The 18,713-nt window shown below is 35.1% G+C and overlaps 1 protein-coding gene across 1 annotated transcript in view; it reads right to left on the bottom strand.

Moving 5' to 3' along the window:
- The window catches only part of NBEA (neurobeachin), a 928,080-nt gene that overhangs the window by 558,614 nt on the left and 350,753 nt on the right, over positions 1-18,713 (bottom strand). Inside the window, exon 31 of the mRNA XM_006083617.3 lies at positions 2,704-2,858. Within this exon, the coding sequence (XP_006083679.1) occupies positions 2,704-2,858 (155 nt within the window). The remainder of the gene's footprint in view (positions 1-2,703; positions 2,859-18,713) is intronic.

The following is an 18,713-nucleotide window of genomic DNA, read 5'->3' as shown; positions in this document are numbered from 1 at the left end:
TTATGCTGTAATATTTTTAGTTTCCATCATCTAAGATATAATTAACAATAAAGTGTCTGAGTATAAATTTGTGGCACTAGAGCACCAAATCCTTATTTTGATAGAATGATTATATAAAAAGGGCTATAATGAGTATAACTATACCAGATTTTAAAATGAGTTCTCAATGATATGAAGATGCCATTTTAGAACAGACTTTTCTATAATTCATAAGTATATGAAATAGCTGTGGAGTTGAGAGACATCTAGTGTTCCTAAATATTATTTTATCTTCTATTAATTCCCATAAAACAGGATTGCTTCCTGGGATTTCCACTCTTAATACATAAAGCATCTCTGTACCAAAATATAGGCTATCCCCCAAAAATGTATACATACTTCAACAGCTGATAATTCACTTAATTTTCATTCCTTTTCACGTTTAACAGATTTGAAATAATGGGTAAAGCCAGACTAAGCTTTGAACAAAGAAAATTTATCCCAAAGTGCCACTAGACTTTTTTTTATAGGGATACATAAAAGATAAATTTTACGGAACAAAACCAGCAACAGTCGATGAATTAAGGGCACACAAATAACGAAAGAAATTATTCTTGATGTTTGCGATTCCATTACTTAACTTTATCATCAGTTCCTGGACTAGAATGTTCATCAGTTTGAAAATAGGCATTGACAAAAAATTTTATTCATTTCTGTAGATTCTTTTAAATTCTGAAAATGAACTGTATATTAATAAACACTGACTTTATAATCATTCAAAGTGTGTATACATTTTTTGGGACACCTCGTATAAACTGGATAATGGGACCCATTTAGATTGGCCCACAAAATGTGTGTGCACATTTTGTAAGGCAACAAAACCTCTAAGGAGGGAGTTTATTACTTACACTAGAGGTCTGATGCACGAAAATCGTGCACTGGGGGAGGGAAGGGTCCTTTAACCCGGCCTGCACCCTCTCGCAGTTCGGGACCCCTCAGAGGATGTCCAACATCCCTCTCGCAGTCCGGAGCTCTCACAGTCCAGGACCCCTCGCTCCTTACCGTCTGCCTGCAGCGGAGGTGGGAGAGGGTCCCCCACTGCCACTGCACTCGCCAGCTGTGAGCTCGGCTTCTGGCTGAGCGGCACTCCCCCTGTGGGAGCTCACTGACCACCAGGGGGCAGCTCCTGCATTGAGCGTCTGCCCCCTGGTGGTCACTGTGCATCATAGTGACTGGTCGTTCTGCTGTTCGGTTGATTTGCATATTAGGGTCTTTTTATATAGGATTTTATTTTTCATTATAATATTATATACTTCATACTATCAGACCTCTTGTTACCATCACTTCCTATATCTCTTATTAATTCATAAAATAGACATTAGAAAATAACTTGTTTCATATAAAGATAAAAAGCTGATTTAATTTTTCATTTGCCTATATTTTAAAAATAAGGACTTATTTAATAAATACCAAATGCAGATTTTTTTCTACTACATTGGCACATTGGCATATGTTAAATACCTTAACACATTTTCTGGTATATATTTGGTAAAATAAAAACATTTGTATTCCTATATCTAGAAAGAAAAATGAATATAAAGAGTAAGATTGTAAACAGAATACAAAAATTTTATATAAAGTCTTCAGAAAAGCCAAATGTATTTATTTATAATACAGGTAAATCAAAGATGTTATGTTCTTTAGCACAATGCCATCAATGATGTTTATTTGTTCATATAAATATCAGAGTACATTCTACTTACTATAACCCCACAAACGTGTTGCTCATGATATGTCACTCTGGTGGTATGATAAACAACATAGATACAGAAAGCACAAAGAGCTATGAAATTAATAATCTAAGTAATGATAATAGATGGAAAAGTTCAAGGCTATACAGTTTGGAGAAGAGAAGGCTACTATAATCAGGGAAGAAAAGTCATGGATCATCTTGCGCTGTATAAATACCTAAAATGGAATCACAAAGATTTGTGTAAGGATTTATTTAGCTATTAATCAATAGGAACATTTCTGGAAATTTACCAAAAATTTTTAAAAAGGCTATTTTAGGCAGGCTTTTAAAATTTGTAGTGATTTGGAATTGTCTGTCCCTAGAATCATTAGAAAAATGTTGGACAATGAATTGGAAACAATTGTAATCTAGGTATATATACTAATTCAATGTGATACAATGGTTCTTAGTCACATGCATTTTTTTTATCAAGTTGATCTTACATATCATCAAGGTTCTTAGTGGTGCTCTGCCTTCCCTTAGAAGAGTTAGCAAAAAAATATAGATTAGGATTCAACCAGTAAATGTCATGAAATCTAGTTTTTTTCACTAACATATTTAGTACACCTTGTTATTCTTGATAAAATGTACTACTTTTTTACATATTAAACTTCAGTGTTCAAATTACCATTGGTTTTGCTCCCCAAATACCTTTCAGCAATCTGATTTCACTCTGAAAGTAAGTAGTACTATGTTTTGAGAAGACTCAAAACCACAATTACTAAGTGTCCTCTCAAATGACCATGAAAAAATATACCCTAGAATTAGACAAATTCTGAAAGGTAGTAATATAAGGTAGAACCTTCTTAAAGATTAAGATAACCTTAAGTGATCAGGGTATTTTATTTTTAATATCAAATAAACACAAAAATGAAGATACAGAAAACAAAAAGAAAAAGATGAGATATCACAAAAATATATAAGGACAATACCTGTTGTATTAATCATACTTTTTGGTGTAGCTCCAGTAGCAGCAAATATATTAGAAGTGCTGCCTGTTGGCAGCCCACTTCCAGCTGCAGTGGCTCCCACAGTGGTTACAGCTAAACTACCTGGAGGTGGCTTCTTCACAGGCACCACAACACTCCTGCAAAGAAAGAAATGATAGGAAATAATAAACAAGGTTTTGATGAATTGTAATCCTACCATGGCAGATACATATAGACAAGATATTATTTTCTTTTCTTTCTTTTCCCTTGCTTTAAAACTCCTGAGCACAACTTCATTGTTGAAAACAATATGGATACTAAGTATATTGTAAAGTGTATTCACTACTATAATTCATGTAGCAAACATTTATACAGAACTGAAGTTTTCAAACATTTCTCAAGATGGCATGTGGGCTATAATCATGAATTTGGAAAAATGTGTGCTCAAGTTAGAATATTTTGCATATGCACACTGTGTTTTTTTTGTGTTTTTTTTTCAAAATACACATAAAATGTCTATCTTACCTACATTTTATTCTCCACCTGTAAAATAGTCATAAGAACTTTGAAAACCAAATTCTAAGTCTTCTTCATAGTAAAGCAAAAAATTAAACCAAGAACTCTTATACTAAATAAGTTTATATTTTTATTTTTATGAAAAAAATTGAATTATTTATCATAGTAGGAATGTAATGAAAAAGAACTAAGACTATACACTAGACATTTGGTGAAAATCTATTAGCTTTTAGGCCTTGACTTTTTGAACATAGGAGCTGAGTATTTTCTTCCATATTTCTTTAGCATATTTAAATGAATCTCACACAAAAAAGACTGAATGTGACATTGTGCTAACCTTAAATTATAAATGAGTAGGAATATTAGTTAATTTAAAAGATAAAGAAATTATTTTTCTAATGCAATACCAGGTATCGTTATTTCTTTGCAGGAGGCTTTATTCTTCTCAAAGTCTATAGCACTGCTACTTCATTTAATGCATACTTTCAAGAACACATTGAACTTATTTTTCTAGAACAATGATTTTCCATCTTTTTCATCTCATGGCACACATAAACTAATTACTAAAATTCTGCGGCCCACCAAAAATATGTTATATATTTTGCCAATATGACAAAAATTAGGTATAATTTTGCTTCATTCACATCAGACAGCTATTGTTGTGTTGGCTGTTGTCATTTTTTAATTTGACAACCTAAGGGAAAAGAGGCTAATTCCCTGACTAAACAATCAGGTATTGCATGTTTTAAAAATTCTTGCAACACACCGGTGTGTCTCAGCACACCAGCTGAAAAATCACTGATCTTGAAATTAGATGTTTTAAGCTCAAGTGTAATGCTTGAAAACTGGTGACGGAGAGTGCAAAATATCCAATCTAAATTAGATCTTTAAGTGTACCTATATTTTACAATTTTCCCATTAAAAAGCTCTACTTCAAAAAATCTGTATCAATGGCTCATGCTCAAATAAGTTTATGACTTAAACTTTCTTAATGCCAATACTTTTATTAATGTCATCAATGACTTCTTCAATGTTAAAAGTCTAAATTTGTAAAAATTAGTATTCTTAATTTTAGGAATTATTATTTAATTATTATTAAATATTATTAATTATTATTCTTTAATTTTTATAACCAAAGGTTATAACCTTGAAAATTTGACATGTGCCAAAAAATTTTCTTCATGACTTATGGGCACTTGGTTCTTTTCTTTTTATGGGTATATTCAAATTCATTACACTCAACCCTGAACTCTCAACTATTTATTAAACTATCCAAATCACATATTATGTTTTCATCCCTTCATTGGCCATTGTTTATCTAATTACTTCATTTATACCATTGAGAGGCAATATGACATAGAAAGAATATAGGATGCGGACTTAGAAAATTAAGTCATTAGAACTAAATCACTCTCAAGCTATGTGATCTTAAATTTGTTTATCACTGTAAAAATGGCAAGATGAATACCACTTATGTCACATATAAGGGGGGAGATTAAAGACTATTTAAAAGGACTTTGTCAAGTATGAGTTATCTTATAAATGTTAACAATTGTTACCACTGTCTAAACTGAAATAATTATCTGCCTTTAAGATACACAGTATCAAGTTATAATGAGCTACATAAATCAATTCAAAAAAGAAAAAATGTAATTTGGGGTTTATCTTCTCTAAATGCCAAAACTAATGTTGAGATGCACTATTTCACTGACTACCTAGAAAGAAAACAAAATTACCAAGTCCTGAAAATAAGTCATTAGTGAAACTATAATACTTTTTTTCTACATCTCTCATTAATATCTTTATGGATAAAATAAAGAAACACAGGCTGATTAACAGTGCTGTGATACAAATTTACAGATGGTAGAAACACTACTACCAAAAATTTCTGATTAACAGATCATTACCAACTTTGGGCAAAAACTCTCTCTGTAAGACTAGAGAAGACAATTTGTCAAGTGCTAAAGCTAGAGAACTATAGTATGAAAAATTAGTTACATGGATGAGAGAAAAAAAGAATTTAACCTCAACAACCTGTAACAATGGCTTGTAATAAATGCAAACATTATATGCATGTCTACTAAAAAAACAAAGCATCTGATTTAATAGCAATTAACATGAAAGTCTCCAGACACTTCATTGACAGCAAATTCAGCAGTGTCTGATAGATGGCATGGTATTTATTATAGTAGCACAGTGGATAAAAACACAGTTATTAATGACAGCAAACCTGAGTTAGAAGCCTACCTCCAACAATTACCAAGACATATGGGCATATCTTACATTGGGTAAGTAAATCTGTCTAAGCTCCATTCAATTTGAAACTCATTAAATTGTTATAAAGATAAAAGGATATAATGCATATAAAGTGCTTAGCACTTTACCTGGAATACTGCAAGTGGTCAATACATTTTAGCTATTATTGATACTTTTATGACTCCCAAAAGAACTGATGCAATCTGGGTCTATATCAGTACCCAACTGAAAGAAGCAATAAATCTGATACACCTTTTGATTGTCAGATCTCATAAACAAAATCCTATGTGCAGTTTGGGGCACCATATGTCAATAATGACAAACAGTATCATGTCCACAAGGGGACAGTTAGGATGATAGCAAATCTGAAAATCAAGTCATGTGAGAAAAGGCTGAAAGACTAAAATATTTTACCAATTAAAAATCTGATAAGGAAACAGGTATATGAGAAGGAAATAAGGTGAAACTTCCATGCATATCCAAATATCAAATTAGGGCTAACAAGAGGAAGAATATCTAGTAACTTTCATGAATTCCATAATGGCTTAGATGATCATGTCACAGGGATGTGTTGAGATAGGTGGAAAGCTGGATTTGACTGTTTCCTTAGATTCTTACTCTGTCTACAACCTAATGCATTAATAAGAACTACTATGTCCCCTTTGATTATTATGGCTACATCATTTATCTGGAATCAAAGGACTGTACATTCCGTTCTTAATATCATTTCCTCACCAACACTATCCATTCCATAACACTTGAAACCATTCTATGTCCTAAGAAATCTATTTTATAAATAATTTGAAAGTTTACACTTACCAGTATGTGTTACTAATACATTCTTCATTATCTTTTGGAATGTTGTCATATATATATATGACAGTATTACAGATGTCTCCCATTTTTTCCCTATTTGCCCCCTCCAACCAACTCCTGTCCTATCCCAGGCCTTCCCCACACTATTTTCTCTGTCCCTGGGTTATGCATATATATTCTTTAGTTAATCTCTTCCTGCTCTCACCTCCTGCCCCCCGGAGATCTGTTATTCTGTTCCATGTATTCCTATCTCTGGTACTATTTTGTTCATCAGTTTATGTTGTTCATTAGATTCCACATATAAGTGAGATCATGTGATATTTGTCTTTCTCTAACTGGCTTATTTCCTTAACATAATACTCTCCAGGTCCATCCATGCTGTCTCAAGGGTAAGAGATGCTTCTTTTTTATAGCTGCGTAGTATTCCATTATGTAAGTGTACCACAGCTTTTTTTTTTTTTTACACTCATCTATTGATGGGCACTTGGACTGTTTCCATATCTTAGCTCTTGAAAATAATGCTGCCATGAACATAAGGGAACATACCTTCTTTCTAATTGGTATCTCAGGATTCTTAGGATATATTCCAAGAAGTGAGTTCATTGGGTCAAACAGCAGTTCCATTTTCATTTTTTTAGGAACCTCTATACTGTTTTCCACAGCAGCTACACCAGTCTGCATTCCCACCAGCAGTACACTAAGGTTCCCTTTTCTCCACATCCTTGCCAGCACTTGTTTGTTGATTTATTAATGGTATCCATTTTGGCTCTTAAAAATCTTCTATCAGGTTGTTACTCAATATTTGTCATTTGGTTACCTATTCCACCTATTCTAGAAGTCTATTGTACCCATTTGGGTTCATAAATTTCCTGAAAAAATACAAGTTTTTGGAATACAAACAAAATTTCTAGGTTGAGCATATACTTTTCATCTGGATTTTAAAAATATAGCCACCCAGAAGTTAAGAGCCTCCAACCTAAAATATTAACATATTCCACTCTTCTACATTCGCATTTATACTGATAGAATCCTAGAATCCTCTATATTACACACAATTTCCACTGCATTTTTCTATTTTAAAAGTATTCTTTCCATCATGTTTTCCCACACAATTTCACACTTCTGCCCCACACCTTTAAGACTGCAAACTATAAAGAAGTGGATAATTCCCTTATATAAATAAAACCTTCCCATACTCCAAGATTATAAAGGTTATCAACAAAATATGATGATAACCCTACAGAGTGAAGCGTCCGGGTTCGATTCTGGACAAGGGCACATGCCCAGTTTCAGGCTCAATCCCAGTAGGGGACGTGCAGGAGGCAGCCAATCAATGATTCTCTCTCATCTTTGATGTTTCTATCTCTCTCTCCCTCTCCCTTGTCTGAAATCAATAAAAATATATTTTAAAAAAATATTGCAAGCCAGGAAATTATGCAATCTAATTCACTTCACCAAAATATCCCATTGAAAAGAAAGAAACAAGAAAACACAAAATGTTCCATTGATTGATTATATGTTTTGCAATCCACTGAGTGATACATAATACATATAAGTACAAATTCTCCCATCATTGGATTTACCCTATCTCAAAGCCAGAGATTTGTGGTGTGATCTAAGATTCATTTATTCATTTAACAAATATTTATTGAGCACTATCATGTGTCAGGGATTTTCTAAGATCTTAAATATAGCAATGTATAGAACAGAGAAAAATATATGCCCTCATGAAATTTATATTTCAATAAGGAGAGATAGAAAATACAATTACATAAATGAGTAAATATAGCATATTAGGTACTAAGTGCTATGAGAAAACTAAAGCATAAGGAGTAGTATTGGAGAGATGGCTAAGAGAACACTCACTAAAAGGATGGTATTTGAGGATACACTGAAGGGGGTGAAGGAACAAGCTATAAGGATATACAGGGAAGTGTATTATAGGTGGAGGGAAAAGGAGTACTAGTGTGACTCAAGAAGACTGAGTGATGGATAGTGTTATGAAATGAGATGAGAGAAGTAATTGGGGTTCACATCATAGGTCTTTGTAGTCCATTGGCTTTCTCATAGAGTGGGATCAGAAGCCATTAAAAGGTTATGAACAGGGGAGGAATGTGATCTTAGGCTACAACAGGATCACTCTAGCTGCTATATTAAGGGTAGACTTAAGTGGAAAAAGGCAAATGAGTGGGAAGAGACTGGATAGGAAAATGCGACAATAATTCAAGAAAGAAATGATGGTAATTTAAATGGAATGGCAAAGTGAAAGTGGTGAAAAGTCTGTCAAGTTTTGACTATACTTAAAAGATAGAGCAAACAGAATTGGAAGAAGACTGGAATGGGAGAAAAGTCAAAGGTGATGTAAAGATGTTTGCTTAAACAACTGAAATAACAAAGGTGCTATTAACTAGCATATAGAAAATTATGTTTGGAGCAGGGTTTTTTATAATTGTTAACTTATTAATCATCCAAGTAGTGTTGCTGAAAAAGCAATTGGACAAATAAGTCTATACTTTAGGTGAGAAGTTTGGGCTGAGACATAAATTGGGGAGTCATCAGTCAATATGCTATTTAATGCTAGGAAAGTGGATGGAATCAATCACAAAAAGTGGGTGCAAATGGACAGTAGAAGTGGTCTAAGGACAGAATCTTGAGTGTCTCCATTAATTAGTTTTAGGAATTTTGTAAAAAGGATACTACTTTATATGTATACCTCAAGATTTGTTTAAGTATAAAGTAAGATACTGAAGAATGTGCTTTTCAATAGTGAATCATTAAAATCAGTGAGCTTTTTTTAAAAAAATTTTTTCTTTATTGTTGAAAGTATTACAGATGTCCCCTTTGTTTATTTTTCCCCCCACTTACTCCTCCACGCAGCACCCGCCCCTCCAGGCCTTCACCACTCTACTGTCTGTGTCCATGTATGCATATAAGTTCCCAGGTTAATCACTCCCCGCCCTTTCCCCCACCCCCTCCTTCCCTCAGAAATTCATTAGTCTGTTTCATGCTTTTATGTCTCTGGATCTATTTTATTCATCAATTTATTTTGTTCATTAGATTCCAAATGTGAATGAGATCATGTGATACTTGTATTTCTCTGACTGGCTTATTTCACTTAGCATGATACTCTTCAGATCCCTCCAAACTGTCTCAAAGGGTAAGAGATCCTTCTTCCTTACAGCTGCATAGAGTTGCATTGTGTATATGTACCACAGCTTTTTTATTCGCTTATCTACTCATGGGCATTTGAAATGTTTCCAGATCTTAGCTATTATAAATAGTGCTGCTATGAAAGTAGGGGTGCATGTATTCTTTCTGATTGGTGTCTCAGGATTCTTAGGATATATCCCAGAAGTGAAATCACTGGGTCAAATGGCAGTTCCATTTTCAATTTTTTTAGAAAACTCTATACTGTTTTCCCACAGCGGCTGCACCAGTCTGCATTCCCACCAGCAGTGTACTAGGGTTCCCTTTTCTCTACTTCCTCACCAGCACTTGTCATTTGTTGATTTGCTGATGATACCCATTCTGACAGGTGTAAGTAGATACCTCATTGTTCCTTTAATTTGCATCTCTCAGATTATTAGTGACTTTGAACATTTTTTCATATGTCTCTTGGCCTTCTATATCTCCACTTTGGAGAAGTGTTTATTTAGGTCCTTTGCCCATTTTTAAATTAGATTGTTTGTCTTTTGTTAAGTTGTATGAGTTCCTTACATATTTTTTAAATTAACCCCTTATCGGATGTATCATTAGCAAATATGTTCTCCCATGCAGTGGGCTCTCTTTTCATTTTGTTGATGATTTTTTTTTCTGTGCAGAAGTTTTTTATTTTGATGTAATCCTATTTGTTTATTTTCTCCTTAATTTCCTTTGTCCTAAGAGAAGTATTTATAAACATATTGCTAAGAGATTCCAAATAAACAAAATCAGAAATGAAAGAGGTGAAATAACTGAACCCACAGAAATACAAAGATTGTAAAAAAAAAATACTACAAAGGACAAACTGGATGAAATGGACATATTCCTAAAAAAAATACAATCTTCCAAAACTCAATCATGATGAATCAGAAAACCTGAATAGGACAATAACTACTGATGAAATTGAAGCAGTAATAAAAAGACTCTCAGAAAACAAAAGCCCTTGACTGGATGGGCTCAGAGGGGAGTTTACCAAACATTAAAAGAAGAACTAACATCTATCCTCCTCAAACTATTCCAAAAAATTCAAGAGGAAGGAACACTTCCAAGCTCTTTTTTTTCTTTATTGATTAAGGTATTACATATGTGTCCTTATCTCCCCATTGTCCCCACCCTACCCCCACTCATGCCTTTACCCTCCTGGTGTCTGTGTCCATTGGTTAGGCTTATATGCATGCATACAAGCCCTTAACCCAGCCCTCCCCTACCTTCCCTCTGAGGTCTGAAGGTCTGATCTTTTTATGAAGCCAGTATTACCCTAATCACAAAACCAGATAAAGACACTACAAAGAAAGAGAGTTACAGGCCAATATCCCTGATGAACAGAGATGCTACAATGCTCAACAAACTATTAGCAAATCAGACCCAGCAATATATTCAAAAGGTCATACACCATAACCAAGTGGGATTTACGGACTCGACGTACATACTTTTGTGGTTACGTCGCCATCTCCCATTTATTTATATAAAAAAAGTTCCGTCATTTTGACATATGTACATATGTGCTTTATGTTTTTTTATTATTTATTTACCAAAAGTAAAGGTCAGGAATTGTTATCTTTCTTTTAAATTTTTTTTTACTGTTTCACTTCATTACTGCTGTGTATGTGCTCCATGTGAGTGACGTAGGTGCTTATATAGTTGGGTCCTGACTTACGGAGACTTTTCGTGTTACATCACACCTAGGAATGGATCTCCAATGTAACCTGAGGACTACTGTATTCCAGGGATGCAAGACTGGTACAATATTCAAAAATCAACAAATGCGATACATCACATATACAGATTGAAAGACAAAAACCACATGATCATATCAATTGATGCAGAAAAAGCATTTAATAATAACCAATACCCTTTATTGATAAAAACTCTCCCCAAGTGAGATTCATGATTATTCATGCACCATGTAAAAATCCCTTTCTTATCAATATCCCTTACCCCTTTTCTGTAACACTTGTTGAACAATGACAGGTCAAGGGAATACAACTACACTAATATGTTCAGGGGGATAGGAAGCCAAGTAAGAGATAACCCATGCCTAGAGATATTTTAAGGAAATACAAGAGACAAACAAATCAAATGTGCAACATATTTAAATAATTGCTCTCGGTCAAAGTTCTGCACAAGGCCTTTTAGGAACAGAAAAGGTGTGTATTATTAGGAAAAGTGAGCTGAATCTAGAAGGATCAATAGGAATTTGGCAAGAAGAGAAAAGTTCAATAAAAAACTTAGTAAGGCAAAGATATATTGAAAAACTCAGCAGACTGAAGGAACTCCAAATAGATCCTTACAACTGGTGAAAGTTAAGGACTTTCCATTCCAAACTAAAAGTTCATCCTTTATCGGGTAGTAATAGGAATTTATTTCAGATCTGTATTTAAGAAAAAGGTCTCTGGCATGAATGTGAAAAATACATTGTGGGTCAGGAGGAGCTTCTGGAAATAGGGAGGCCAGGTAGGAGATAACAGAAAGAATCCACTTGAGAGATGTCCCAGCTTATAGTGAGGCTTTGGGAATGAACATGTCCTATCTTTTCTGGAATACAGGTCTTTTAACCAAATTCAAAAATATCCATCTACTACTTATTTGAGACTAATGATAAAGCAGTTTCATTTAAGAATTTTGAAACTTTATGAGACTTGGTAGAAATAATGAATTATTCTGAATGTTAGGAAACTGAGTTCCAGAGAGCTAAAGACAATAGTTAAAGGTTACACAACTAATTACAAAGAGACCCATTATTAGAAGTCAGTTCTCCTAAATTCCAGATTATCACTCTTCCCTACGGTTTATAGATGTTAAACATTTATCTTGAAAAATAAAATTGAAACTTTGGAGAGAAAAAATCTATTAAAGATTTTAGGGTGACATTATAATTTACTGATGCTTATGATAAATCACAAGGTTACTGCTATGATGTTTGCATGTTTTATGAGTCCTTATTTTATATTTAGAATAACAATAAAAATATATAGGAAATAACTGAGTATTTTATTAATCTCTATAAAGAGAGATACTTTTCAGCTAACTGACTGTCTGTATAAATGCAAGGAGAGACAAAGGCAACAAAATAGGGGAAATTAGAATACCACTAAAATTGCATCTTCTGGCCATTGGCCTTAAAATACTATACCCAGGAGATTAAAAATGACATCAGAGTAGGTGGATGCTGCACAGACATGCTCCCACTAAAAAGCTGGAAGTACAACTGAAATACGGAAAGGCTTCCTGAATAATCAATGGAAAACTCACAGGAGAGAACTCTGATACCCGAGGACCAAAGATGGAGACAGCATAGAAACTGGTAGGAGTGGTGGAGGCACGAAAGGGCTGGCTGGGCACCCACAGACAGGAACTGAAGTCCCAGAGAGATACCTCAGCTGTGGTGGTGGTGCGGGGGGGTGCCACAAGAACTCTGGGATCTAATCCCCAAGCTGGGCTCCCCAGCAGAGAGCACCAAATCTAAGGAGGGCACCACATAACATCTAGCTGTGAAAAGCAGTGGGGTGCTGTCTGCCAGGGAGTGGCAGCTGAAAGTTCGGGCACCCTCTTGAAGGACCAATGCACAAAAATTTCCTGTGGAGCCACCCAGCTTGTGCTCTGGCAGAGGGAGGGTGAAGTGGAATGGAGCTGTGAGAGCAGAACCCAGGACTGGGGACTAGGGGGATAGAGCTCAGAAGGAAGACACCCCAAGTTTTCTGGGATGAGTAATTCCCTCAACAGCAGAGGACATCTGTCCCACATACACATTTGCCTTGCCTGGGGTCAGAAGGGGGGTGGGGGGAAGACAGTCCACACACCCTATTGGAAAATACCTAGCTCTGAGGCCACTTAAGAGATTAAAAATAACAATTAGTCTCCAAGCAAGGGCAACTGCCCCGCCCTGTTGGAAAAAACCTCTCACTACACCTGAGGACAATTGCCTGGGGCTATTCAAGTCAGAATTCTATGAGTCTGTAGACAGAAGCGGTCTCTGGAGGCTTTGAGTCTTTGCCTGATCCAATTAGTCAGAAACAGCCTTTAACACTGTCCTGTACTAGAGATTGAGAGGTGTAGAAGATCTACCTAAAACATAGTCACAAACACAGACAATCAAAATGAGGAGACAAAGAAACAACCCCCAAATAAAAGAACTAGCGAATTCTCCAGAAGAAGAGATAAATGAGGCAGAGATAAGAAATTTATCTGAAACAGCGTTCAGAGTAATGATGTTAAGAATGCTCAACAGTATGAAAAAAGATATAGTAACTATGAAAAAAGAACAGTCTGAGTTAAAGAATGACATAACACAAATAAAGAACACATTGGAAGGAATACACAGCATATTAGGGGAAGCTGAGGATTGATTCAGTGAATTAGAAGCAGAGTTCAAAATATCACTCAATCAGAGAAGCAAAAAGAGAAAAACAATTAAAAAACAGGAGGACAGCTTAAGGGAGCTGTGGGACAATGGGAAACGTAACAATATTAGAATAGTGGGTGTGCCAGAAGAGGCAGAAAGGAATAGAGAAGGTGTTTGAAGAAATAATGGTAGAAAACTTCCCTAACCTGGTAAAGGAAAAAGTCACACGAGTTCAGGAGGCACAGAGAACCCTAAACAAGAAGAACCCAAACAGACCCACTCCCAGACACATCATAATTAAAATGCCAAAAATTAAAGACAAAGAGAGTATCTTAAAGGCAGCAAGAGAAAAGCAAACAGTTACCTACAAAGGTGCTTCCATAAGGCTGACACCTGATTTCTCATCAGAAACTCTACAGGCCAAAAGGGAATGGCATGAAGTACTCAAGGTAATGGAAAGCAAGAATCTGAGACCAAGATTACTATATCTAGCAAGGCTATCATTCAAAATAGATGGTCAAATAAAGAGCTTCCCAGACAAAAAAAAGGCTAAAGAAGTTCATCATCATCAAGTCAGCATTACAAAAAATGCTAAAGGGATTGCTGTAAGGAATTTCTGAGAAGAAGAAACAGCGAGAGAAACCTAGCCATACAGAATTAAAATGGCTATAAATAAGTACCTCTCAATAATAACCCTAAATGTAAATGGGTTAAATGCTCCAATCAAAAGGTGTAGGGTAGCTGAATGGATACAAAAACATGACCCAACCATATGCTATCTACAAGAGACCCACCTCAAAACAATGGACACACACAGGATGAAAGTGAAGAGATGGAAAAATTTTTTCCATGCAAATGGAAAAGAAAAAAAAGCTAGAGTAGCAATACTCATATCTGACAAAATAGACTTTAAAATGAAGGCCATCACAAGAGACAACAAAGGTCACTACATAATACTAAAGGGGTTGATCCAACAAGAGGATATAACCCTGGTAAACATATATGCACCCAAATATAGGTGCACCTAAATGAAACTTGAAATTAACTACAGTAAAAACAACCCAAAACATTCAAACACATGGAGGTTAAATAGTATGTTATTAAACAATGAATGGGTTATCAATGAGATCAAGAAATAAATAAAAAACTTCCTGGAAACAAATGAAAATGAGCACACAACAACTCTAAATCTCTGAGACACAGCAAAAGCAGTCCTGAGAGGGAAGTTCATAGCACTACAGGCATACCTAAGAAAACAAGAAATTCAGAAATAAATTACTTAACCCTATAACTTAAAGAACTAGAAAGAGAACAACAAGAAAATTCCAGAGAAAGTAGAAGGAAGGAAATAATAAAGATAAGAGTAGAAGTAAATAACATAGAGACTAAAAAAACAATATAAAAAAATCAATGAAACCAAGAGCTTGTTCTTTGAAAGGATAAACAAAATTGATAAACCATTAGCCAGACTCATCAAGAAACAAAGAGAGAGGACCCAAATAACTAAAATCAGAAACAAAAGTGGAGAAGTAACCATGGACACCACAGAAATGCAAAGGGTTTTAAGAAAATACTACGAACAACTATATGCCAACAAGCTGGACAATGTGGATGAAATAGACAAATTCCTAAAAAAATACAATCTCCCAAAACTGAATCAGGAAGAATAAAAAAACCTGAATAGGGCAATAACAACTGATGAAATAGAAGCAGTGATCAAAAAACCCCCACCAAATAAAAGCCCAGGTCCAGATGGCTTCACAGGGTAGTTTTTCCAAACATTCAAAGAAGAACTAACACCTATACTCCTCAAACTATTTCAGAAAATCCAAGAGGAAGAAATACTTCCAAACTCTTTTTATGAGGCCAGCATTATTCTAATTCCAAAACCAGATAAAGACATTACAAAGAAAGAGAATTACAGGCAAATATCCCTGATTAACATAGATGCTAAAAAATTCAACGAAATATTAGCAAATTGCATCAAGCAATATATTAAAAAGATCATACACCATGATCAAGTGGAATTTACTCCAGGGATGCAAGGCTGGTATAATATTCGCAAATCAATAAACGTGATACATCACACAAACAAATTGAAAGACAAAAATCACATGATCTCGCAATAGACACAAGGAAAGCATTCAACAAAATTCAACACCCATTTTTGATAAAAACTCTCAGCAAAGTTGGAATAGAGGGGGCGTATCTCAACATGATAAAGGCCATATATGACAAACCTACAGCCAACATCATACCCATGGGACAAAAACTAAAACTATTTCCCATAAGAACAGGAACAAGACAGGGATGCCCACTTTCACCACTCTTATTCGACATAGTACTGGAAGTGCTAGGCATAGCAATCAGACAAGAAGAAGAAATAAAAGGCATCCAAATTGGAAAAGAAGAAGGAAAACTGTCATTATTCACAGATGACATGACATTGTACATAGAAAACCCCAAAGACTCCACCAAAAAAACTACTAGACTTAATAAATGAATTCGGCAATGTAGCAGGATACAAAATTAACACCCATAAATCTATGGCCTTTTTATACACCGATAATGAACTCACAGAAAGAGAAATGAAAAAAAACCCATCCCATTTACCATTGCACCCAAAAAATTAAGATACCTAGGAATAAACTTAACTAAGGAGGTAAAAGATCAGAAAACTACAGGATGTTGAAAAAAGAGATAGAGGAAGACATAAACAAATGGAAGAATATACCATGTTCATGGATTGGTAAAATCAACATTAAAATGTCCATAATATCCAAAGCAATCTACAGATTCAATGCAATCCCCATTAAGGTACCAATGGAATATTTCACAGACCTAGAATAAATTATCCAAAAACTCATCGGAATAAAAAAAGACCCCGAATAGCTGCAACAATCCTGAGAAAGAAGAACAAAGTTGGAGGGATCACAATACCAGATATCAAGCTATATTACAAAGCCACTGTCCTCAAAACTGCCTGGTATTGACACAAGAACAGACATATACTAGTAGACCAATGGAACAGAACAGAAAACCCAGAAATTGACCCAACCCATTATGCTCAATTAATATTTGACAAAGGAGGCAAGAGCATGCAATGGAGTCAAGATAGTTTGTTCAATAAATGGTGTTGGGAATATTGGACAGATGCATGCATGCAAAAAAAAAAAAAATGAAACTAGATCACCAACATACACCATACACAAAAATAAACTCAAAATGGATAAAAGACTTAAACATAGATGGGGAACCATAAACATTTTAGAAGAATCCATAGGCAGCAAAACAGCAGACATATGTCGTAGAAATGTTTGTACCGGTACAGCTCCTAGGGCAGTGATGGCGAACCTATGACACGTGTGTCAGAGGTGACACGCGAACTCATTTTTTTGGTTGATTTTTCTTTGTTAAATGGCATTTAAATATATAAAATAAATATCAAAAATATAAATCTTTGTTTTACTATGGTTGCAAATATCAAAAAATTTCTATATGTGACACGGCACCAGAGTTGTTAAGGTTTTTCAAAATGCTGACACACCAAGCTCAAAAGGTTTGCCATCACTGTCCTAGGGCAACGGAAACTAAAGAGAAAATAAACAAATGGGACTACATCAAAATAAAAGCTTCTGCACAGCAAAAGAAACCATCAACATAACAACAAGAAAGCGCACTGCATGGGAGGACATATTTGCCAATGTTATCTCTGATAAGGGTTCAATCTCCAAAATTTATAGGGAACTCACACAATTTAACAAAAGAAAGATAAACAATCCAATAAAAAAAATGGGCAAAGGATCTAAATAGACACTTTTGGAAAACAGATCTACAGAAGGCTGAGAGACATATGAAAACATGCTCAAAGTCACTAATCATCAGAGAAATGCAAGTTAAAACAACAATGAGGTACCATCTCACACCTGTCAGAATGACTATCATCAACAAATCAACAAACAACAAGTGCTGGTGAGGATATGGACAAAAAGGAACCCTAGTGCAGTGCTGGTGGGAATGCAGACTGGTGCAGCCACTGTGGAAAACAGTATGGAATTTCTTTAAAAAATTCAAAATGGAACTCCCATTTGACCCAGTGATCCCACCTCTAGGAACATATTTCAAGAAATTGAAACACCAATCAGAAAGGACATATGCACCCCTATGTTCATAGCATCAAAATTTACAGTAGCTAAGATTTGGAAATAGCCTCAGTGCCCATCAGCAGATGAGTGAATTAAAAAACTTTGATACATCTAAAGAATGGAATACTACACAGCTGTAAAAAAAAAAGAACTCTTACCATTTGCAACAGCATGGATGGACCTGGAGAGCATTATACTAAGCGAAATAAGCCAGTCGGGGAAAGATAAATACCACATGATCTCACTCATTTGTGGAATATAATGGACAACATAAACTGATGAACAAAAATAGATCCAGAGACATAGAAGCATCGAACAGACCTTCAAACCTCAGAGGGAAGGCAGGGGAGGTTAAGACATCAACCAAAGGACTTGTATGCATGCATATAAGCATAACCAATGTACAGAGACAGTAGGGGGGTGAGGGCCTGTGATGGGGGGCAGAAACGGGGGGGGGGAGATCGATGGGAGGAAAAGGAGACATATGTAATACTTTCAACAATAAAAAATTTAAATAAAAAATACTCTACCCAGGACACGTGGAGCATAATAACTGGCATTTCAGTGGCTAGATATCACAGAAACTATGAAATGTAAAGGTTGACAGATTTTTAGTAAATTTGGCTCACATTTACCTATTGTTCCTTTAAATAATATAATCAACACATTTGTTAAAAAATAGAAAACCACAAGAACAGAAATTGAAATCCTCAGCAAAATTATAATTTTTCATAATC

Source organism: Myotis lucifugus, unplaced genomic scaffold, assembly GCF_000147115.1.
Source record: "Myotis lucifugus unplaced genomic scaffold, Myoluc2.0 scaffold_7, whole genome shotgun sequence".
Classification (NCBI taxonomy): Eukaryota; Metazoa; Chordata; class Mammalia; order Chiroptera; family Vespertilionidae; genus Myotis; species Myotis lucifugus.
The sequence above is the reverse complement of the archived record's forward strand: the minus strand, read 5'-3'. Positions and strand labels throughout refer to the sequence as shown.